The sequence below is a fragment of the Trachypithecus francoisi genome, unplaced genomic scaffold, assembly GCF_009764315.1.
Source record: "Trachypithecus francoisi isolate TF-2019V2 unplaced genomic scaffold, Tfra_2.0 Lachesis_group15, whole genome shotgun sequence".
NCBI classification, from domain to species: Eukaryota; Metazoa; Chordata; class Mammalia; order Primates; family Cercopithecidae; genus Trachypithecus; species Trachypithecus francoisi.
Window position 1 is genome coordinate 43,561,915 of NW_022681460.1, and position 26,094 is coordinate 43,588,008.

Consider the following 26,094-nt stretch of genomic DNA (forward strand, 5'->3'; position numbering starts at 1 on the left):
AGTTTCTTGGCAGATGTGGACAAGTAAGAATTTAAAGAGCATATAAGAACCAGTCCTAAGATTATGCCACAATTGCTAGTTTTCTCCTATTTCAGGGCTAGTGCTCTGCTGTTTGGAAGCTCGTGTGTGTCTTTATTATTCACTGGCTACAACTTCTATAGCCTGTGAACTTCATTTCTCAGCTGTCAGATTCTCATGTGAAACATCAGATTGGGTGAGGCCGTCTCTTCTCCAGACCTTGGCAGCACCCACTATGTGGGGCAGTTACTGCCATGAAGTCCTCATTCAGCAACCATACTGTATGCATTGTTGCTGCCACTGAAAAAACAGGTTGGTTCCTTGCCCTCAGGAACTTAGTGCCTCACACCAGAATGACCAAGAGGGAGAGGAGACATGAAGAAAAGATCATGTCAAACAAAAGACCAGCCAGCTGACTGTCCTTGGTCTCTCATCCCCTGTCCTCTCCAGGCCATTAGAGTGGGAAATGGAGAGGGAACAGGGAAGAGGGACAGATATTAGCAGTCAGATAGAAAGAGCTCCAAACTAAAAAAAAAAAAAGACAAAAAAAATCATAAATCTTAGTCTATAAATAGATGTTATTTGCATGTGAATTGGGATATAAACCATAAGCAGTTGCTTAGGTCTCAATTGCAGCAATTAGATCCATGGCCCTTGTTTTTCTCTAGAGGGGTACCTATCATTTACTGATAATGAATTATGGTAATTATATTGTGGGGACAGTGCAGGCCATTAACTGGCAATTAAAAAGAATTAAATAAAAGTGTGTCTCGATGATATTCTATATAGTACAAAGAGAATTCTGAATTGATAAATTTATCAATTCATAAATTGATAAATTTATCTGGACATAAGTTACTAGGGCAATATAAATAACATATTTATTATTGTCTTCTTTACTGAAGGCAACAGCATCGAAATTAAAAACAAATAGAAATTGTAAAATTTCTAACTATATAAATTATATCCCATTTTAGGTCTAATTTATCTTCAGATTTCCTATGTCAGACTTCATGAGATTTATGTTTCTTACGATGTAAACATTTAAAATAAAATACAAAGACTTGTGATAATTTTGGCTAACATGTGTTCCATATGGTTAAAGTGGTCATATCTAATGCTCATTAATTTGAGGAATGGCAAAATAAATTATGGTATTCTACACTACCACACTCAGTAGGATATGGCTGTTATAAGTCATAGTTTGAAAGAATATTTAATCAGATTGGAAAAAAAGAAAGAATACTCGTATATAGCATGACTCTAAATTTATTTAAACATTTGTTAAAAAATTTGCAGGAACAATATGTCAAGTAATCATAGTGATCATCTATTTGGTAGTAGTATGACTGATTTTTTTACTTTACTGTTTGCATTTTCTGACAATTTTTCAAAATTTCTATTAAAACCATGCTTACCTTTTGCAATCAGAAATAACAACATATGATATGGATTCAGTAAAACTAACAAAACACAACACTACACATGTAGGCTGCTGTGCTTGTCATTTGCTAGCCTGTCCTCAGGCCCCTTTGCCAACTGGCTTCTGATTAGGTTTGGTCAATCGGAAGCACTGGTGGGAACTGGAGAGTAAGGAGGAGAGGAGAAGCCAGAATGTAGCCCTCACTCCATGATCCAAGATACCAGTGGGGCTCCAGCTCCCACCAGGCAGCCCAGACTGTGAAGGGCTGTAAAACCTCTTTCTCCCTTTCTCCCTCCAGCTTGGGGCAGGGAGAGGAAGGTGGTGTTGGGGGGAGGGATGGGGTAGGGTGTAGAACTGGCTTCCTGCTCTTGTTAATCTCTGGGTTGCCTCACCATCCTGTCTGGCATTTAACTCTAGTTGAATTAAATTGCTATCATGAGCCAATGCCAATGGATTAGTAGTCATTTCCTGAAGCACTTTGCTGAGAAGAATTCTGAGTCCTCACACAGGACAGACCTATATAAGACAGATGCTACACAGGACAGACCTGTGTGATTAGAGATGACTGCTAAGGGTGAGAGAGTTTACAGTAGAGTCACATATTTGCCAACCCTTCCCTAGATAGATAGAGTGATATAGTGGAAAGATAACCTAATTGGGAATTTTATTTTCATTTCTACGCCCTCACTCATTGTGCCATTAGGCAAGCCACTCAACTTCTTTAGATTCCCAAGCCGGCTTAGCATATTGGCCAACTGGACCACAGATCTGAACAAATGTGGTTGCATGGTACTCTGGCATCTAAAACATATCTGTGCAGCCAAGGGTATGGGTCAATTCCAACAAAAGTCTGTGTATGGCTGACACTTGGAATGGTAGAGGGCTGGGTTAGAGGGAGCTGTTAGTTATTATTTAATCTGGGTCGGGAAAAAAGAGACCTGTGTTCTAAAACGTTTCCCATCCCTGTCAGCAACTGGAATTCTGCCATTAGACAGTATTCCTCTAGGTTAATACATTGTCCATCTTGTAACCTCTGTTTCATGATTTCATGACTTAGTATTAATTAGTTGACCTGACAGGGAGATGAAGGCAGGAAGTGACAAAATGGGAACTCTTTATTTTTAGAGGATAGGGCACCTTTTATAGAGACTCTGCCCACTTGAAGGGAATCTATCAGTAAACAGAAGGCAGATGTGTTCAGAAGGTGGATGTGGGGGTCTGATTAAAAAAAAAGTCAGTCCCTTTATTGAAGTACAGGTGATTCCCAGGGCCTGCTGTGCCTGTGGAGAATAGTTGAGTAATGGGGTTGAGTTCATTAATTGGTCTCCTGGGAACGCAAGAGGAAAATATTATAATTGGCTCAATTTTCTGCCTACCTTTTCTAAACTGGCTTCTTTTGACCTGCTACAAATTTAATGTACAACAGATTAGTGATGATCTGGCCTCATTATTTTAAAGTCACCCTCCTAATACACAAGTTGCTTCTTGTTTTAAAAAAAGGCACATAGAACATCTTATTCTTGAAGCTCCATCTTCCTTAAACATATTTATTTTATATATGTTTCTAGTCTTCATTTGGCAAAGTCAGAAATTGGTTCATTGCTTGCTTATGACTCTCAGTTCTATTGATGAACACTGGTTTTGATACAATTACTACCATAAAAGGAAAAGTCATAAATCTTGTTTAAATGTTATTTATTTATCCTTATTGTTACTGTAGTCTTAATATTTTATTTAATTCACCTATCTGTTCAGAAAGGAACAAAAGATCATGGCAAAGCAGGATGAAAACATTAATACAAATTGCCTTAAAATATTTAGAGAGCAATTTGCAAAAAGTTGATACATTCCTAGCCAACTAACTAACTAAATAAATAAATGTAAGTTGCTTTCAAATGACTTTTGAAAGATTAACAAATTTTTGGTGAGCAATTTGCAAGGAAAAGTGTTAAAATCTTAGCAAAAAAATTAAAACTGTTGTTTTAATTAAATGTTGTTCCCGATACTTTTTGAAAGATTAAAGTATTTATTTTAAAAGTTCCATTAACATTCTTTATCTAATGTATATTTTCTCACTTTATGTATAAAATGCTAATATGAAGAAATGATAGATTTTTCACAATAATGCAAACAAATTGGTCCACATAATGGCTCAAGTGTTTTTTTCCCTGGTTAAATGACGGTTGACTTTATGTTGAAAATCTGTTTCCATAAATCATAGCTCAGAATTTACTTTTAGAAGAGTTCACATTGCACATGTTTCCTTTTTTTCAACTTTGTCTCTGCATAAGTAGATGGGATTAAGCTGTTATCTACTGGTGTAAATTGAGGGGTCCAAGAAATTTCTCTGGTTCCAAACATCTCTTCAACAGCTTGTCACAAGGCCTGGAATCCCACACTGCAAAGGTTTTGCATGTAAAAGCCACCTGTGAAAATGCAAACATTTCAGAAGGGCTAAGACCTAACAAGGACTTGGTTTTTCAATGGTGGTACCAAGGCTTTTGGGTGTAGGACACACTATATGTATCTGTAGAAGAGCAGGGCAGAAATACTGGAGGCCATGAGGGAGAGATGGAAGGAGGACTGGGCAGGTCCAACAGGCAAACAGTGGGGAGCTAGAAATAGTCTCAATTATCTGGCTATTAACTCTCTACTCAGCACTACTGCCTCTTTGAGGCTCCCTAAGAATATTTGATTACTTCCATTTTCTTTCCTGGAACTCATCTGAGCCATCTTTTTTCCCGCAGTTGATTGTTTTTATTGTCTTTCTTGTATTATTTTTCAAATTATTCCATGAGTTAAATCTCATCTTCTCCACTAGAATATGAACTTTTTAAACAGATGCTGCTTTTTTTTTTTTTTTTTTTTTTTTTGTATTTTCATAAACCCTAGGGCAATGCAGGGCATGCAATAGGTATTTACTAACATATATTGAATTGACATTCTTCTAGTACTTAAAGAAAAGTTTAAAATGCTTGATATTCACAAATGGCTTTACAGGACACACTAAGGAATGCCTGAATTTATTAAGAGTAGAATCCCTATGTACTAAATAAATCTTCAGCTGTGACTGGTATAAAAAAATACCATTGATCCTCTACTTCTAACTGCAGAGATAGCGAAAATGAAAGTTTGAGAGAGGGCTGGCTGATGAGACGCCACCCGGGGAAGTGACGAGTTATGAATCTTCTCAGAGGTGATGAGCACCATCTGCATGACCATCCTGAGGGCTCCTTTTGCTCTCAATTAAGCCTGTGAGGATTCTTTTATCTTTATGGCAAATCCAACAACTGTCTCTATAATTTTGATGACCTCTTTGGTTTCACTAGCTGTGGAGGAAATAGCCTAGAATTTGTAATAAGATCTGAGTTCAATTGCCAGGATTGCTACTTACTAGCTCTGTCATGCTGGACCAGTTATTTACTCATCTGAGCCTCTTTTCTTAAATATATAGTACTGTATATATGATAGTACTGCTACATATATAGTACTATATAATGTACTATATATAATGTACTATATATAATGCACTATATATAGTGTATATATACTATATATATGTACTATATAATGCTATATAGTACTGGTATAATAATAGTACTGCTGTGCTTTTTAGTGTAGTATGTTCCACAAAAGTTTTTTGTGGTTATGTGTTAATATGATGCTGAAAACACCTATTAGGTAGTACAGGTTGGGCATTCTTAACTTGGAAATCCAAAATCTGAAATGCTCTAAAATCTGAAAGTTTTGAGGAATAACATGACCCTACAAGTGGAACATTCCACACCTGACCTCATGTGATGGGTTGCAGTCAAAATGCTGCTGCACAACACACAGCATTTCCAAGGGAAAAATGACCCTCCCAGCCCCTTTCAGCTGCTGTTGTTTCGCAGCTGGTGCAGGTGTTCTGGTGATATTACTGGGCTGCTTAGTTGCCCTGAACACATTATTTTTCACTGTATTAGTGGTATTAATGGTCACATTTTTTACTGCTAAGTACTGTTGTGTGAATAAGTTTAAGAAAGTGATTGTTTATTGGTTGGATGTAAATCTCGAGTCAGGAATGATGGTGATGCCAGAAAACCACAGATGTCCACATGGGTGGCTGAGAGAGTGATGACTTTACTATCTGGTGGTTTGGTTTACAAAAATTTGTCTCATGCATAAAATTATTTAAATTATTACATAAAGTTACTTTCAGGCTTTGTGTATAAGGTGTAAATGAGACATAATGAATTTTGTGTTTAGACTTGGTCCCTTCTCCAGGATATCTCATTATGCATATACAAACAGTGCAAAATCCAGAAAAATCTGAAATCTGAACCACTTCTGGTCCCAAGCATTTTGGATAAGGGATACTAAACCTACAGTCTAGAATATCTTTTATAACATATGAATATGCACAAACATTTTTTAAATGGCAATTTTAAGTATAATCAGAAACTAGGAAAAAAAGTTAACATCCTATAGTTATTAAAACTAGCAAAACTTACATGTGAAAATCAAGATAGCAAATATACCAAGTAGTTATAGGGCTTGTGTGCACTAATTCTGAATCCATTTTGTCAAGTCCCTAGAAAACAAATAATCAGTTCTTATTCTCCAGGTAAAACTTTAGTCTCTACTTGAGAGGAGGGAATTACCTGAATTAGGTGAGATACGTGGTGCCCAGGCAAGAGGTACTGGGGGGCAGATATCTCTCAGTTTGGTCTATATAGGCTGGTCTACACAAAAGGGAACAGCCCACTACCTATGATTCCCTGCATCTTCTGGTGATCAGATAAAGTTTCTCTTTTGCCCAAGTGAGTAAAAGAATCTCTTTCACCTGCCTAAACAGGTCAGCTTTTTAGGATAATTCTTATTGCTGGAAAATAAAATGTTGCATTGCAGTTTCAAATCTTACCCGGACCCTACCCTTAGAGATTGTGAGTTAGTGGGTCTGGGGTGAAACTGCGTATCAGGAGTTTTTTTTTTTTTTTTTTTTGATACGGAGTCTCGCTTTGTCGCCCAGGCTGGAGTGCAGTGGCGCGATCTCGGCTCACTGCAAGCTCTGCCTCCCGGGTTTAGGCCATTCTCCTGCCTCAGCCTCCCGAGTAGCTGGGACTACAGGCGCCTGCCATCTTGCCCGGCTAGTTTTTTGTATTTTTTTTTAGTAGAGACGGGGTTTCACCGTGTAGGCCAGGATGGTCTCGATCTCCTGACCTCGTGATCCACCCGTCTCGGCCTCCCAAAGTGCTGGGATTACAGGCTTGAGCCACCGCGCCCGGCCCGTATCAGGAGTTTTTAAAGCTCCCCAGGTGATTCTAATTGCAGCTAAGACTGAGAGTCATTGCCCTAAAAACTCACTGACCCAGCAGTAAGCATTGGCCTAGGTCTTAGCATGCTGAGATTTGCAACTGAGATGTTACCTAATGCATGATGAAATTATCTGTAGAATCTTCATTAATTATCTTAATTATCTTAAGCAAATATTTAAGAAATTGCATTTCATTAAGCAAAATGCTACAGGGGAAAGGATTCATTTAGGGACCTTTGACTGTAGTTTCCTAAAGTACGGAAGGAAAAAAAAAGGAGCCCTTACCTTATTATAGTGAATACAATGAGGATGTTGCCAACCAGCCCTGTTGAACAGATAATCCCAATCATGGAAGGGAGGATGACTGTATCTACAACACTGGCAGTTTGATAAGCAAACTCTTTATTCCAGGATTTGTTTGAAAGTTCGGCAGAGGTGTTCCAACAAGATGAGTGAAATGGATTCATTGTTCATGGACTTCCAGGGATTAAAGCTGTGAAGTAATAGGAAGTGATTTATTTAGTGAACATTCTCTCAATATAACTTCCTTTACCTAATTCAAATAATATTTTTTGGAACCTATTTTTTTTTAAACCAAGATTCCATGGAACACAGGATTCCAGGTTGAGTATGATTTGTCCCTGTTCATAGTAATCTCACAGATTACCGTAAGAGATAGGTAAACAGCAAGCTATAGAACGACATGAGAAGCACCATGAAAATCTTTGTATCTTACCACATCTTACTGTACTATATGCTTTGAGCATAGGTGATATTTACCTAGTATATACTGGTCCTGGTGGTTTACAGATCGCTGGTATTCTTATTGGCCTGTAGGTCTTGTTCATATTGGCTAGTATTCTTGTAACACTTTTGTTGTTAAATATATCCTCTCTGTCTGCTATAAAATGCGTGGGGTCTACTGAACTCAGATTGTTTAGGAATGGAATGGATAAGACTTCCTGATGTGATTATTGGACTATCCTGAAGCATGAGGAAGAGTTAGCTGAGCAAAGTAGAGTTGTGGGAAGGGAAAAGTGTTGTAGCCAGTGGAGGCACCATGTGCAAAGAAGTATTCAAGGAGAAATGCTCACTGCCAAAAAATAAACAAGTAAATAAAGCCAAATAGGACTAGAAAATTGTTTGCTTGATCATCTGTTTTGATAAAAGACATTTTAAAAATGCCATCTAAGTCTGGTGTTTGGTAATGATAAATTGGATTACTCAGATTAATCTTCCCACTGAAAATAAAATATGCTGGACAAAATATGTGTGTGTGTATTTATATTTATGTGTGTCTGTGTGTGTGTATACAGCAACTTAAAAATATTCAAGGTCTGAAAAATCAGTAGGCCTTCCCTGGCTAGGTTTTGAATGAGATCTTGAAAGGTAAGTGGAATACTGAAGCATCAATGCTATCTTGATTTAGAAGACATTTAGGGATGACATAGCATTTGAAGTCTGGTTCCATGTCTGCAAGAAGTCCAGAGAAAAATTAGGGTCCAGGGCCTACTAAGGCTGGAGAATCTTACAGGATATACCCTTCTCTGAGCTGGAGCCTCAGGGGCTTCATGATTAAGTGTATTATATTTAGTCAGATAAAGAAAGTTCCCTTCTATTCCCAGTTCATCAGTAGATTATTAGTTTAATATTAAAGATGGTTTTTCCATCAATTGAGAGAGTGATGTGATTTTTAAAAAATGCTCTTCATTTTCATTTGGTTCTTTTTCATGTCTGTCACGTTACTTTGTTAATTGAATCTCCCCTGAAGAAAACTTTAATCATGAAATGCTGAACATTTCCCTTTCAAAACATGAAAAAATGTCCACTATCATCACTTGTCTTCAATATTGGACTTCTCTAGCACAATGGGGGAAGAAAAAAATAGGATGTATGAGACTTGGAGAGTAAGAAAGTCTCAGTGTTATTATCGTGCAGCTATAAGAGAATTTAGTAAGTTTGCTGGATATGAAAACAAGCCAAAAAATTGCATTTCCATATATTTTCTACAAACCATTAGAAAAAGGTTTAAAAGAGTTAACATTTAACTGTTAAAAACATATATACCTAATGCTAAACCCAGCAAAAATATGTAAGAACTCTACTGTAAAAGTTATAACATTTAACTGATGTTAAAGAACATTTGTAAATGGAGAAAAATACCAAGTTAATGAGTTTGAAGACTCATTATTTTATAGATGTCAACTTCCCCCAGATTGACTTATAGATTCAATGCAATTCCATTAAAATTCCAAGTTTTATTGTCTGTGAAAGATGATAACATACTACTTCTGACATAAAAGACTAAGAATAGTAAACAAACTCTTGAAAAAAGAGAACCAGATAGAAGGACTTAATTTATTTGATACTAAGACAAATTATAAAGATACAGTAATCTACATAGTGTGATATTTGAATAGGGATAGACAAATAGATCAAGGGAACATTAAAGAGAACATTAAAGAGAGCCCCCACACATATACATTACACTTGATATATGAAAAGATGTCACTTTAGAGAAGTGAGGAAAGAATGGACTCTTCCATAAATGGTGCTGGGACAACTGCTTATCTAAATAGAAAAAAAAACAATCTCACCTATATAAATATATATTATACACACATATACATGAATTCATATATGCTTACTTACACTTATATGCGCATTGATTTAAAATCTATACATACATAAAAATAAACTCCATGTGGCTTAAAAACAAATGTAAAAGGCTTTTAGAAGTGAATATAGAATATCTTTATGTCCTTGGAGTAAAAAATTTCATAAACAAGACAGAAAACACAGATGTTTAATAAAAACCTGAAAAATTTGATTACAATGAAAAAAAATCTGTTCATTAAAAGACACCATTAAGACAGTAAAATAGGAAATCTCACACCCTCTTTCTCCCATGGCAACACTGATTCAACAGCTGTACATGGAACAATTCCTTTTGTGAGAAACCCAGAAACCAGTTAAGAAACTTTTGCATCCTAAGCAAAGGGGAAGCCAGCTACATCAAAGCCAATAGAAGAACCTGTGGCACCCTCTTGCCATAGTATCTCTCTCTGGCACAGTGCCATGTGATCGCGGGGAAACTTTCAGCTCCTGGCTTCTCCCTGGGGAGAGAGAGGAAACTGGAGCATATGTCCATTTTTCTGACTTTCAAGGGGCTTCTTTGGGGACAGGCTTTTGTCTCATCTATCTCAGTGTATTGGCAGGAAATGGCATATTCTGGATAGCTGGGGGCTCCTCAGAAAAAAAGAGCTGGGCCGTGTGCTGCTGCTCCAGAGGACCTGTGGTATAGCTGACAGAGGTCAATGCTGCTTGGCAGTCTCTTCCTTCAAGGAGAGAAGAGTGGAGCATATATACAGTGTTCTGGCTTTTGGGGGGTTTCCAGAGGTACTGGTTTCTATGTAGTCCAAATTGGGGCACTGATGAGACCTCATGTACTCTGGACGCCTGGAAGGACACTGGGAACACAAAAAGAGTCAAGTGGCATGCTGCTATTTTGGAGAACCTGTGGTACAAAAGATAGATACCAATGGAGAAAGAAATTATGAGTTCCAGGAAAAAAGAAATTGGTAAATCTCTCTAATTAGGAACCTAGACACAGACATCCAGAGGAGACACGTCCACAGAAAATGTTTGCGATGTCCCCTGAATCTGTAGCTATGCTGCTTGGTGAAGATGTTTCCCTGTCTGGAGCCAGTCTACAAAGACTGGGAGAGGTAGCTATATTGTTAAAATGTATAGATACTAATGCAAATTTACAAGGAACACAAAGAAGCAGAGAAAATTGGCCCAATCAAATGAGCCAAGCAAATTTTCAGAAATTGATACTAAAGAAAGAGTTAGATACTAATTACCTGACAAATAGTTCAAAATAACCACCATAAAGGTGATTGATAACCTCATCAAAACAATACAGGAACAAAATGAGAATTTCAGCAAAGGGATAGAAAATATAAAAAAGAACCAAACAGATTTTAGAGCTGAGAAATTCAACAATTGAAATAAGGAATTCACTATAAAGTTTCAACAGCAGATTTGATCAAGCAAGAGAGAGAATCAGAAAATTTGAAGACAAGTCATTTGAAATAAACTAGGCAGAGGAGCAAAAAGACACAATAATAATAATAATGAAGGGTAAAAATGGCCTAAAAGGTTACCGGACACCATTGAAAGGATCCATATACATGTTATGGAAATCTCAGAAAAAGAAGAGAAATAAAGAGACAGAAAGCTTATTTAAAGAAATAATGGTTGAAATTTTCCTAAATCTGGGAAGGGAAATGAACACCCAGATTCAAGAAGACCAGCCTACATCCAAAGGAGTCCACAAAGGCAAGAGAAAATTTCAAAAGCAGCAAGAGAAAAATGATTCACCATGTACAAGAGACTTTCAATACATCTGTTAGTGGATTTCTCAGCAGAAACCTTGAAAGCCAGGAGAGAGTGGGATGATATAGTCAAAGTGCCGAAAGAAAAAACTGGCAACCAAGACTACTACATCCAGCAAAAATATTCTTTGAAAATTAAAGAGAGATAAAGACTTTCTCAGAAAACAAAAGCTCTTCAAGGAGAACTACAAACCACTGCTCAACAAAATAAAAGAGGGCACAAACAAATGGAAGAACATTCCATGCTCAGGGATAGGAAGAATCAATATCGTGAAAATGGCCACACTGCCCAAGGTAATTTATAGATTCAATGCCATCCCCATCAAGCTACCAATGACTACCTTCACAGAATTGGAAAAAACTACTTTAGAGGTCATATGGAACCAAAAAAGAGCCCACATCGCCAAGAGAATTCTAAGCAAAAAGAACAAAGCTGGAGGCATCATGCTACCTGACTTCAAATTATACTAAAAGGCTACAGTAACCAAAACATGGTACTGGTACCAAAACGGATATATAGACCAATGGAACAGAACAGAGGCCTCAGAAATAATGCCACACATCTACAACCATCTGATCTATGACAAACCTGACAAAAACAAGCAATGGGGAAAGGATTCTCTATTTAATAAATGGTGTTGGGAAAACTGGCCATATGCAGAAAACTGAAACTGGACCCCTTCCTTACACCTTATACAAAAATTAACTCAAGATGGATTAAAGACTTAAATATAAGACTTAAAACCATAAAAACCCTGGAAGAAAACCTAGGCGATATCATTCAGGACATAGACATGGGCAAAAACTCCATGACTAAAACACCAAAAGCAATGGCAACAAAAGCCAAAATTGACAAATGGGATCTAATTAAACTAAGGAGCTTCTACACAGCAAAAGAAACTATCATCAGAGTGAACAGGCAATGTACAGAATGGGAGAAAATTTTTGCAATCTACCCATCTGACAAAGGGCTAATATATAGAACCTACAAAGAACTTAAACAATTTTACAAGAAAAAACAAACAACTCCATCAAAAAGTGGGCAAAGGATATGAACATACACTTCTCAAAAGAGGAAAAAAAAGTGTTTTGGGAATGCTTTTTTTTTCAAAAAAGGATTTTAGGAATGCTCTTACACTCTTTGTGGGAATGTAAATTAGTTCAACCATTGTGGAAGACAGTGTGGTGACTCTTCAAGGATCTAGAACTAGAAATATCATTTGACCCAGCGATCCCGTTACTGGGTATACACCTAAAGGATTATAAATCATTCTACTATAAAGACACATGCACACGTATGTTTACTGCAGCACTATTCACAATAGCAAAGACTTGGAACTAACCCAAATGTCCATCAAGGATAGACTGGATTAGGAAGAAGCTGAATCCCTGAATAGACCAATAGCAGGCTCTGAAATTGAGGCAATAATTAATAGCCTACGAACCAAAAAAAGTCCAGGACCAGATGGATTCACAGTTGAATTCTACCAGAGGTACAGGAGGAGCTGGTACCATTCCTTCTGAAACTATTCCAATCAATAGAAAAAGAGGGAATCCTCCCTAACCCATTTTATGAGACCAACATCATCCTGATACCAAAGCCTGACAGAGACACAACAAAAAAAGAGAATTTTAGACCAATATCCCTGATGAACATCGATGCAAAAATCCTCAATAAAATACTGGCAAACCGGATCCAGCAGCATATCAAAAAGCTGATCCACCATGATCAAGTGGGCTTCATCCCTGGGATGCAAGGCTGGTTCAACATTCGCAAATCAATAAACGTAATTCAGCATATAAACAGAACCAAAGACAAAAACCACATGATTATCTCAATAGATGCAGAAAAGGCCTTTGACAAAATTCAACAGCCCTTCATGCTAAAAACGCTCAATAAATTCGGTATTGATGGAACGTACCTCAAAATAATAAGAGCTATTTATGACACACCCACAGCCAATATCATACTGAATGGGCAAAAACTGGAAAAATTCCCTTTGAAAACTGGCACAAGACAGGGATGCCTTCTCTCACCACTCCTATTCAACATAGTGTTGGAAGTTCTGGCTGGGCAATCAGGCAAGAGAAAGAAATCAAGGGTATTCAGTTAGGAAAAGAAGAAGTCAAATCGTCCCTGTTTGCAGATGACATGATTGTATATTTAGAAAACCCCATCGTCTCAACCCAAAATCTCCTTAAGCTGATTAGCAACTTCAGCAAAGTCTCAGGATACAAAATCAATGTGCAAAAATCACAAGCATTCTTATACACCAGTGACAGACAAACAGAGAGCCAAATCATGAATGAACTTCCATTCACAATAGCTTCAAAGAGAATAAAATACCTAGGAATCCAACTTACAAGGGATATAAAAAACCTCTTCAAGGAGAACTAGAAACCACTGCTCAGTGAAATAAAAGAGGACACAAACAAACAGTGAAATAAAAGAGGACACAAACAAATGCTCATGGATAGGAAGAATCAGTATTGTGAAAATGGCCATACTGCCCAAGGAAATTTATAGATTCAATGCCATCCCCATTAAGCTACCAATGACTTTCTTCACAGAATTGGAAACAACTGCTTTAAAGTTCATATGAAACCAAAAAAGACTCCGCAATGCCAAGAAAATCCTAAGCCAAAAGAACAAAGCTGGAGGCATCATGCTACCTGACTTCAAACTATACTACAAGGCTACAGTAACCAAAACAGCATGGTACTGGTACCAAAACAGAGATATAGACCAATGGAACAGAACAGAGTCCTCAGAAATAATACCACACATCTACAGCCATCTGATCTTTGACAAACCTGACAAAAACAAGAAATGGGGAAAGGATTCCCTATTTAATAAATGGTGCTGGGAAAATTGGCTAGCCATAAGTAGAAAGCTGAAACTGGATCTTTTCCTTACTCCTTATATGAAAATTAATCCAAGATGGATTAGAGACTTAAATGTTAGACCTAAAACTATAAAAACCCTAGAAGAAAGCCTAGGTAATACCATTCAGGACATAGGCATGGCAAGGACTTCATGTCTAAAACACCAAAAGCAATGGCAACAAAAGCCAAAATTGACAAATGGGATCTAATTAAACTAAGGAGCTTCTGCACAGCAAAAGAAACTACCATCAGAGTGAACAGGCAACCTACAGAATGGGAGAAACTTTTTGCAATCTACCCATCTGACAAAGGGCTAATATCCAGAACCTATAAAGAACTCAATCAAATTTACAAGAAGAAAACAAACAACCCCATTAAAAGTGGGCAAAGGATATGAACAGACACTTTCCAAAAGAAGACATTCATACAGCCAACAGAAACATGAAAAAATGCTCATTATCACTCGCCATCAGAGAAATGCAAATCAAAACCACAACGAGATACCATCTCACACCAGTTAGAATGGCAATCATTAAAAAATCAAGAAACAACAGGTGCTGGAGAGGATGTGGAGGAATAGGACCACTTTTACACTGTTGGTGGGATTGTAAACTAGTTCAGCCATCGTGGAAAATAGTGTGGCGATTCCTCAAGGATCTAGAACTAGAAATACCATTTGACCCAGCCATCCCATTACTGGGGATATACCCAAAGGATTACATCATGCTGCTATAAAGACGCATGCACACGTATGTTTATTGCAACACTATTCACGATAGCAAAGACTTGGATTCAACCCAAATGTCCATCAGTGACAGACTGGATTAAGAAAATATGGCACATATACACCATGGAATACTATGCAGCCATAAAAAAGGATGAGTTCATGTCCTTTGTAGGGACATGGATGCAGCTGGAAACCATCATTCTCAGCAAACTATTGCTAGAACAGAAAACCAAATACCGCATGTTCTCAGTCATAAGTGGGAATTGAACAATGAGATCACTTGGACACAGGAAGGGGATCATCACACACTGGGTCCTATTGTGGGGAGCGGGGAGGGAATAGCATTAGGAGATATACCTAACGTAAATGACGAGTTAATGGGTGCAGCACACCAACATGGCATATGTATATGTATGTAACAAATCTGCACGTTGTTTACATGTACCCTAGAACTTAAATTAAAAAAATAAATAAAATAAATAAATAAAAAACAGGGCTACTGCGAGCTAATTCAACCATAATAAAGTTTGCTAGCTAATAAGTGTTACTTATGATGTTAATATTCAAACTTATGATGTTAATATCACTGCTTTTCTGGAAACTAGTACAAACAATGTAAATATTTCGAATATGAGGTAAACTCGAGAATTATACCCACGAACTGAGCAGGCAAGGGGAAAAAACACTTTAAGAATCAATATAAACAGGGATCCTGACATCATGTGGCAAAGGTATAGAGGAATGCAAAGGAAGAAAGTGCAGCTGATGGGCCTCTCTGGCAGGGCCACAATCAGAGGCAAGGTAGGTTTCCACTTGATTAGCAGCATTTCAGCAGCTCCAGGGAGATGCCCCACCTCTTACTTACCTGACATTAATTTAACTGAGAATGTAGACTTTCATTTCCATAGTACAAATGGTGCTTATAATGTGAAAACCCCTGAGAATGATGAAGTATTGTATTCAATGCATGACATAGAATTAAGGACTGCCATCTGACTCTCCTCTGAAAGCAGGTTGCGTTAAGAGGACATTTCCTAGACTTGCCCATCTTATAGAGTCTGGAAGAGGCTATGGGAGGTCAAGACAGTTCTTTAGAAGAACAGCTCATCTGTTGGCCCTCCCTGAAAGAGGATGATAGCACATTGGGGGTGGCTACAAAAGGCTAGGACACCAAAAAAATGTACCCTGCTTCACAGTTTGTGCCGCAGTCAGTGTGAGATCGTTAGTGGGCTTTTAATTAGACAGTCCTGTTCTGATGTTGGTTGGAGTACAGGCAGGGGAAGAACTGGGGAAATGAAAAGGTGCCATGGCCAGTACTAGGCAAAGGGAATAAGCAGGTCTTCTGATATGGCGGTGCAAGTTGTGCACTGCTCAAAGGTGCCACATCCAAGTGGTGGGAGGTGGGACGGAGGGAGGTGGGTTGGATGGGGAATATCATTTACTTCACAGACATCATAGGTTGGTGTATTTATTAAAACAGTTTTTCAGCTGATAGTGGTAGAGTGTCTGGTTTTAATAAAATCAGCACATTATGCCCATTTTCTGGCATTATGGGAGTCCGGTGACTTGGGAACACAGAGAGTCTCTAATTGGCAGAAAGGTCCATAGAAGCAGCACTGTACACCCAAGGAAAGAAACTGTCCCAGCGTGAAAGAATCCCTGTACTTCGCCCTCACTGAGGGCAGGAGTCATGTTTTATTCATCTTTTTTTTTCCTATCACCTAACATAGCAGCACAGTATGCATATTCCATTGAACTTCCCTACAACCACAGTAGCCACTAGCCACATGTGGCTATTGAGCACTTGCAGTGTGGCTTGTGTGAATTGAGATGTGCAGTAAGTGTAAAATACGCACTTGATTTTGAAGACTAAGTATAAAAAATGTAAAATAAATCCTTAATAATTACTTTATATTGATTACACATGGAAATAAAATTTTTAATAGAATAGGTTAAATTAAATGTATTATTAAAATTAATTTCACCTGTTTCTTTTTACTTTTAAATGTGGCTACTAAAAAATTTAAGATTACATATGTGATTTGTATTTGTGCCTCCTACTTGTCTTGGGCAAAGCTGCCTGGGAAAGCTGACTATAGAGAATATCCTTGACAGCAATTCATACAGTGATTATTTACATTGCTGCTAATTTAATATCCTTTAATTAATCTAATTCTGATTTACCTTATATCCCTTTTAAGAATTCCATGAGGAGGGATCTATTAATAGGTTTAAAGAAGAAAATTTTTGAAAAATTTATGCTCCTTTGCAGAGACAGGTAAATTAAGAAGAAAAAAAATTTTTCAATGACTTCACACTTTGCTCAACTGATCTACAAGCCTTTATTTGGTGAAGAGAGTTGTTTGTTGTTGAAATTTGCTAGCATTAAAGTAATCTCATATGAACTTGGTGACACATTCTTGTTAAAGATCTTTGTTTAATTTGATCATTTCAGCTTACAAGATGATTATTCTGTTTTGTAGTTTTTCTATAAATTAATGAGAAAGTAAACATTCTAAAAGCACACTAGCACACTTTACTCGACCCACTATGGGTCCTTGTTAAACACTAATTCTCAGGTACATATATAAATGTTCCCAGCATCACAGTCTCACCTATGAGGATGAGTGAGATGTTTCAAAAGAAGGCAATGTGCTCCTCTGAATCTGGACTAAGCTCACTTTAAGGAAAAATAATCTTACTTGGGACCATCTGGTTGCCAAGTCAGGGCAGGCTGAGACTGAAGTTGTTTCTGCTAATGTCCTGGTCGGATCCAGTTCTCAGAGCCTGGGGGAAGCTTTCGGAGGTCAAGATAATTCTACAGACCTATGGTTCATCCATTGGCCTTTTGAGAGGCAGGGAAGAGCTGCCCACATAGTCAATGGGATGGACTTGAAAAACTTCAATGTGAAAGCATGTGTGTGTGTGTGCGCGCGCGCTCATGCATGCAAGTGCATGAGAGTTAGTGAAAGAGAGGAGAGTGACAGAGACAGAGAAAAAAAATTTTCGAGATATAACCTTTCCAAGGACCAGATACTACCATCAACATAAAATACCCTCTATATTGGGATTTTCACTGTTGAATCAAATCATGGATGACTTAAAACTGGGAGTGAGGTATTTAATAGCAATGAGAAAGTGGAATAATTTTTTACTCTGCCAATATTCAGTGCTTCACTGACAGGTACTGATTACATGAAACTAGCTCCAAAAACATCAAAGAAAAGATATATCCATTCAGACACTGCAATCCCAGAAGGATTGCATGAAAATATTAGCATTCATTTCTGCTGCAGGTTTTATGATAAAAAGTTATTACATATTTGAGTAGATGTCAAGGCAGGGTTGCAAATTTAACAAAGGAAAAATCCTTAGATAATCTTCATATCTTTCAAATAGGTCAAATGCTTATAAAATAAGAGACATTTTACTTTGACAATCAGAAATCAACCACAGTAAAAATAAGCACCTAGAGGTTTTTCTAGCTGTCAATCCTTTTGCATATTTATTAATTATTATTATTGTTACTATTTTTACTTTAAAAGTACAGATTGTCCTACGCTGTGGCCCAAACATTAACTCAGCAATCCTATGTCTATCATGTAACATTCTAGATTGAAGGCAAAAAACAAAGATGTCTTATTAGAGTTGAGATAAAACTGACTGGTACTTTTCTTTTTTTTTTTTTTTTTTTTTTTTTGAGACGGAGTCTCGCTCTGTCGCCCAGGCTGGAGTGCAGTGGCCGGATCTCAGCTCACTGCAAGCTCCGCCTCCCGGGTTTACGCCATTCTCTCGCCTCAGCCTCCCGAGTAGCTGGGACTACAGGCGCCCGCCATCTCGCCCGGCTAATTTGTTGTATTTTTTTAGTAGAGACGGGGTTTCACCGTGTTAGCCAGGATGGTCTCGATCTCCTGACCTCGTGATCCGCCCGTCTCGGCCTCCCAAAGTGCTGGGATTACAGGCTTGAGCCACCGCGCCCGGCCTGACTGGTACTTTTCTGATAAACACTTCCCTGTGGGGTAAGAGTTTCAAGCACAAAGAAGAGGGTGGCCATAAGAAAAAACATGTTTCACTACTGGACAGTGGCTTGTGACTGGAGCTGTTTTCCTGAAAACTGGAGTCTGGTCTCTGGGAAAATCTTCCTTCTCTGTGGGGATCTGGCAAGTAGTATGTGTGGTTAAACATGGAGATGTTGGGGATGAATCCAGGTTCTACCCTACAAGGATTGAGAACAGTGTCAAATTCATTAACGTATTTTGTAACCTCAGTTTCCTATCTGTTTAATGGGAATAATATAACTCATTGCATAAGGCTGTTGCGAGGAAATGAGATGTAAGGCACCTGGCACACGGCAACTAGGAAATGTGTTGGTTATCACTGCTGTTACTATTCATTTCATAGCTGTGCTTTCAAGTTCTCTCTGCATGAAAGTCACTTTCCTTCCTTGTTGATGTGGAAAGCTCTTTTCAGAAATGGCTCACCTCTAAGAAACAGTTGGTGATTAGTTCCAGCTCTGTGAGTCTCCCCTTTCTGTATACTCTCAGGTTTTATACATACCTTATAATTATTAGTTGTGTGTTTACATGCACTTCCCCAAAACTGCTAGCTACTGTAAACACATGCTGTAAGCTCAACACAATGTTTGTCCACTGAGGCGATGGTTTTTCTCTCCAACCCTTTATCCCTCCCGACAACTTCCCATGTATATTGTATCTAATTCCATATTCTAGATTCTGATTTCACATCTCCCTAAACCCTCTGCTCCCTACCTGTCTGTTCCATTCAGATGGAATTTCAGGTTTTCCTCCTCACAGCTTCACTGCTTCCTTCATTAGTTCTCACTGCAGTTATGGCAGCCTTGTCTCCCACTTTGACAAAATTCCTTTTCAGTCTTTCGTGGTCCATTTCAAAATCTGCCTCCTAAATTAAGCCTCAGTTTAATGACTCACATCAACCCACCTTCCCCAACGCTACTCAGGATGGCTGTTCAGAAATCTAACATTGATGTATAAAACACTTTTAACTGGGGCTGGGCACAGTGGCTCATGTCCATAATCCCAGTCCTTTGGGAAGCTGAGGCAGCCAGATCACTTGAGGTCAGGAGTTCGAGACCAGCCTGGGCAATATGGCAAAATCCTGTCTCTACAAAAAAAAAAAAAAAAAAAAAAAAAAAAATTAGCCAGGTGTGGTGGTGCCCATCTGTAGTCTCAGCTACTCAGAAGGCTGACACAGGAGGATTGCTTGAGCCGGGAGATGGAGGTTGCAGTGAGCTGAGATTGCACCACTGCACTCCAGCCTCAGCAACAGAGTGAGAACTACTCTCCAGGAAAAAAAAAAAAAAAAAAAAAAAAAAACAAAACCTAATTTTAATTGGGGTGCTATTACAGGTGCCATGATTTGGATGATGAACTCTTGATGGGGAAGTGGCTTTTTCCATTTCTCCCTAAACCTCTAATGCAAGCTGATCAAATTGAGCACTCAAACATTAGACATTAAGGAAAGAAGTTACTTATTAGATGCTGAGACAAATGGAAAGTGATACTAGATGCTCCCTTTCTCTCTTTTGGACTCAAGACAGAGCACTGTCTTGGTGAGACTGGTCTTTCTTAAGGTATATGTGGCTGGTGCCAGCCATGATGTTTTTGGTTTTTTTGTTTTGTTTTGTTTTGTCTTATTATTATTAGAGACAGGGTCTTGCTCTGCTGCCCTGGCTGGAGTGCAGTGGTGCGATCATGGCTTACTGAAGCTTCAACTTCCCAGGCTCAAGTAATCCTCTCACCTCAGACTCCTGAGGAGCTGGGACTGCAGGAGTGCACCACCATGCCCAGCTAATTTTTTTTTTTTTTTTTTTTTGGTATTTTTATAGAGACAGGGTTTTACCATGTTGTCCAGGTTGGTCTCAAACTCCCGGGCTCAAGTGAACCTCTATCCTTGGCCTCCCAAAGTGCTGGGATTACAGGTGCGAGTCACCGTGCCCTGTGCCTGCCATGGGGTTAGGAACAACTCTTGGAAAAGAACTGTTTTCACTCCTGAGTCCTCATACTTAGATGTTTGTCTATAGAGGATGTCACAAGTAGAATTAGGTCTCAAAAAGCCATCTGAGCTAGCAGAATATGCATGTCAATTATCTTTCCTTTACTAGGCCCTATACATACTATTTCATTAAATGGACCTGCCCACTACTCTGAACTTTCTGAAGCAAGCCTGATCCTAATTGTTCCCCCCAAAAGAATTGAAATCATCACATTCAAGCTTTTGCCTCACCACTCTAATAAAACCATTGTTTTCAAGGTTACTCAATCTTGCTGTTGGCTAAATCCAAGTAATTCTTCTTTGCCCTTATTTTAGTTGGTTTCCTGGCAACATCCAACATCATTGCAAATTTCTTCCTCGAAACGCTCTCTTCTCTTGACTTCCTTGACATGATGCTCATCTGTTATTTAAAAAGTGTGCCTACGTTTGCATTTATCTGATACACCTTTGCCTATATTTTTATTTTTCAACTTTTCTGAACTGCTTTATTTAAGGGATGTTTCTTATCTACAGCATAGGGTTGGATATTCCATTATAAACCAATTTGAACTTCTTTTTCCAATAATAGAGATAGAATTTAACTCCTTTGCATCTATCATAATAACAGATATGTTTGTTTTTAGCTCTGGAAGGAAGGATTGGACTCTTTACAAGGCGCTTCTGATTAGGTATCCTTTAGCTGGCAGGTGAGTCATTTGGGATGTCTTTGCTAGTTTCAAAAAACTCTATACCAATGGCTTAAACATAAAGGGTATTCATTATCTTGCCACAATAAAGACGTCCAGAAGTATTTCATATTTTCTCTTGTTATATACACATGCATGCACATACACATGTATACATATACATATATATACACACTTATACATGAAAGAGAAACATTTATTTCTCTATATTTTTCATGGTGTCTTTTTGTTTTTTAACAATGTTTAGGAAAATGTATATTTTTGTTTTATAGGTTACCTTTGTTTAATTTTACATGCTACTTTTAGACTTTAATTCTTTAGATATTATCTTTTAGTTCTTTCATATGTGACTCACCACATACAGAGAATTTTTAAAACCCTGTGATCATCTCAATAGATGCTGAAAAAGCATTTAGTAAAATCTAGCATTGCTTCATGATAAAAACCCTCAAAAAACTAGACTTAGAAGGAACTTACCTCAAAATAATAAAAGTTACATATGGCAAACCCATAGCTAACATCATAGTGAATGTGGAAAGTTTAAAAGCATTCCCCCTTGGAAGTGGGACAATACAAGGATGCCCACTTTCACCACTACTATTCAAACATAGTACTGAAAGTCCTAGCTGGGGCAAGCGGTCAAGAGAAAGAAAGAAAAGTCATCCAATCAGAAAAAAAAAAAAAAAGTTGAATTATTTCTGTTTGTTGATGATATGATCTTATGCCTAGAAAACCCTAAGGACTCCTTGAAGAGACTCCTAGATTTGATAAATGACTTCAGTAAAGTTTCAGAATACATAATCAATGTGCAAAAATTAGTAGCATTTCTATACCAATAATGATCAAGCTGGGAACCAAATCAAGAACTCAATCCCATTTACAATAGCTACCAAAATAAAATAAAATACCTAGGAATAGATTTCACCAAGGAGTTAAAAGATCTCTACAAAAATAACTACAAAACACTGATGAAAGAAATTAGAGATAACATAAACAAATGGAAAAGCATCCTGTGCTCATGAATTGGAAGAACCAGTATCATTAAAATAACCAAACTGCCCAAAGCAACCTACAGATTAAATGAAATTCCTGTCAAATTACCAGTATCATTCTTCAGAGAATTAGAGAAAGCAATGCTAACATTCATACGAAACCAAAAAAGAGTCTGAATAGCCAAAGCAATACTAAACAAAAAAGAATAAATCTAGAGGTATCACATTACCTGACTTCAAATTATACTGTGGCTATAGTAACCAAAACAGCATGATATGGGCATAAAAACAGACACACAGATCAATGGAACAGAACAGAGAACCCAGAAGTAAAACCACATACCTCTACAACCAATAATCTTTGACAAAGCTGACAAAAACATACACTAGGGAAGTATACTCTATTAAACAAGTGGTACCGGGAAAACTGAATAGTCATATGCAGAAGAATGGAATTGGACCCATATCTCTCAGCATATACAAAAGTTAAGGCAAAATTGGTTAGACTTAAGTGTAAGACCTGAAACTACAAAAATCCTAGAAGAAAACCTAGGCAAAACTATCCTGGACTATCCTAGGCAAAGAATTTATGACTAAGTCCTCAAAAAGAAATGCAACAAAAACAATAGGCAAATGGGATTTAATCAAACTAAAAAGCTTTTGTACATCAAAAGAAATAATCAACAGAGTAAACAGACAACCTACAGAATAGGAGAAAATATTTGCAAACATTGCATCTGGCAAAGGGCTAATATTCACAATCTACAAGGAACTCAAACAAATCAACAGGAAAAAAAAAAAACCACAACAAAAATAACCCTATTAAAAAGCAAGCAATGGACATGAACAGACATTTTTCAAAGGAAGACATACAAATGGCCAAAAAACATATGAAAAAATCCTCAATATCACTAATCATCAGAAAAATGCAAATTAAAACCATAATGAGATACCATCTTACACCAGCCAGAATGAATATTGTTAAAAAGTCAAAAACCAACAGATATTGGGAAGGATGCAGAGAAAAGAAATACTTATACATTGTTAGTGGAAATGTAAATTAGTACAACTTTGCAGAAAACAGTATGAAGATTTCTCAAAGAGTTAAAAAAAGAACTACCCTTTGATATAGCAATCCCACCACTGGGTATCTACCCCTCGCCCCAAAAGAAATCAAGTATCAAAAAGACACCTACACTTGCATGTTTATCTAATGCTATTTACATTAGCAAAGTCATGCAGTCAACCTAAGTGTCCATCAACTGATGGGCAGATAAAGAAAATGTGGTACATATGTATATTATGGAATCCTACTCAGTCATAAAAGATAATGAAATAATGTCTTTTATGGCAACATAGACGGAACTGGAATCCATTATTCTAATTGAAATGACTTGAAACAGAAAGTCAAAAACCACATAGTCTCACTTATAAGTGGGAGCTAAACAATGGGTATACCTGGACATACAGAGAAGAATAATAGACATGGAGATTCTAATAGGTGGGAAGGTGGGAGATAGGTGAGGGATGAAATAATTCCTATTGGGTACAATATATCTGATTTGGGTGATGGGTACATTAATAGCCCCAGACTTCACCACTATGAAATATATCCATGCAACATAACTGCACGTGGACCCCTAAATATATAAAAATAAGAAAAGGAAATGATAACATTGGCATATTTTCCCTTCCTTGCTTTTTTCCTCTGGCCCTCCACTGCTCAATTTTGGTCAACATAATATATTTTTAGTTTTAGCTTTGTACATCTTATACTGTATTGTGTTGCGTTGTATTGTATTGTACTGTATTGTATTGTATTGTATTGTATTGTATTGATTTATTTTTTGAGAGGGAGTCTTGCTCTGTTGCCCAGGCTGGAGTGCAGTGGTGTGATCTCAGCTCACCACAACCTCCACCTCACGGGTTCAAGCAATTCTCCTACCTCAGCCTCCTGAGTAGCTGGGATTACGGGCACATGCCACTGCACCCGGCTAATCCTTATACTTTAAATACTTGTTTTGTCAGTATATCCTTTGACTCAGATATATTACACAAGGCCATAAGTGAATTTACTCTACTTTCCACCTTCTTTCCCTCTTCCTCTTCCAGTTTTGGATAGGTATGTAATTAAAATTTTTCACAGCATAAAGTATGCCATCCAAATCCCCACCCTTGCTTTAAGGATTAGTTCTACAATTAAATACATTCCATGCTCGCCACCATTCTTTTTACTTTGGGTTAAGGAATTTGTCAAAAACTATACAAAAATTAGGTAACAGAGTCAGGATTTAAACCAAAGTTTGACACAACATTCCATGCTTTTTCCACGACATTATGCTTCTTCCAAAAGTCTACATACACACACATACACATATACGCTTAAACTACACTGAAAGCAAAAGAGATCAAGACAGTACACAGAAAAAGTAAGCAAAATATAAGAAATTGAGAGTTAAAAGGAAGCAATAAAAATGGAAATAAATGGATAAACACATAAAAGAGACTGAAGTCACTTCATTAGCACCCCAAAATAAACAGTGTTTTAAAATTTTTCATGTGGGCACAAAAGGTTATTTTTTTAATTGATAAGATTGGCAGGCCAATATTGAAAGAAAAGAAAACAAGAGACTAATAAGTCTATAGAGGGTTAATCATTTCTTCAAAAAGGCATTAAAACAGGAGGCTAAGTTAAAAATCATTAGGGATTATTTGCATCTCTGGAACTAAGGCAGCCATAGACTCCAGCAGAATATTTAACTCATTTGATGTCCCAAGGGATGGATTCATTGCAAGAGTTTTCTGATTTGGTTCTCTATGGCTGGTGTGTAAATCATTTGGGTTGTCTTCAACTGTCAGTTACAGAAGACCAGCCCTAAATAGCTTAAACATAACAGTGAAGTCCATAGGGCAGACTTTCACAGGTGAAGATAGGGTGGTACTTTCAAGATTGCTTATTTCAGTGGCCTAATGGTGACATCAGAGTCCAGGTCTTTTCATTCTTTTCCACTGCAGCTATCCTCAGCACACAAATCTTTTCCAAGGATGGTCCCCACAGGGATACCAGATGATTACAGCAGCTCATGCTCATGATCATGTAAGCACAATAAAAGCCAGAAAGGACCATCCCTTCTTTGTGGACATTTTAAAGAAAGTGCAATCCTTTCCCAGCAGCCTGTTTTGCACACTGGCCCACAAGTATCATGGCTGGAATTGTGTCACATGCTTTTTGCCACACCAATCATTACATTGGTAGGAGGACTGCAATTACAGTAATTGGTCTAAAGTAATCTCAATTCATCCTTCCCCATGGGGCTAGAAATGGACACAGACTTGCCTGAAGCTCAGAGCCACCCAAATTCAAGGCAATGAAAAATGAGATTATCAACCAACAACATTTGTCATAGGTAGAAATAGAACAGAAAGACCTTCCTTTTACCCTCTACCTCTCACTTTTGAACATTCTTAAATACTATGGAGGATGAGAAGACACATCAGTCCATCTTCTTTACATGCATCTTCTAAGAGTTGATTGTTATTGGGCATATGTTGCTACCAGCAGGCTTATACCTTTTCCCATATAATGAATGGCACAATAGGTTTCTCTTCCAGAATGGCCATCAGGTAGTATTT

The 26,094-nt window shown here is 37.7% G+C and overlaps 1 protein-coding gene across 2 annotated transcripts in view; it reads right to left on the bottom strand.

Moving 5' to 3' along the window:
* The window catches only part of MCHR2 (melanin concentrating hormone receptor 2), a 55,787-nt gene that overhangs the window by 24,775 nt on the left and 4,918 nt on the right, over positions 1-26,094 (bottom strand). For both annotated transcript variants that reach the window (XM_033234689.1, XM_033234690.1), the window contains exon 2: positions 7,023-7,230. In XM_033234689.1, coding sequence (XP_033090580.1) covers positions 7,023-7,204 — 182 coding nt within the window. In that variant the 5' untranslated portion in view covers positions 7,205-7,230. The remainder of the gene's footprint in view (positions 1-7,022; positions 7,231-26,094) is intronic.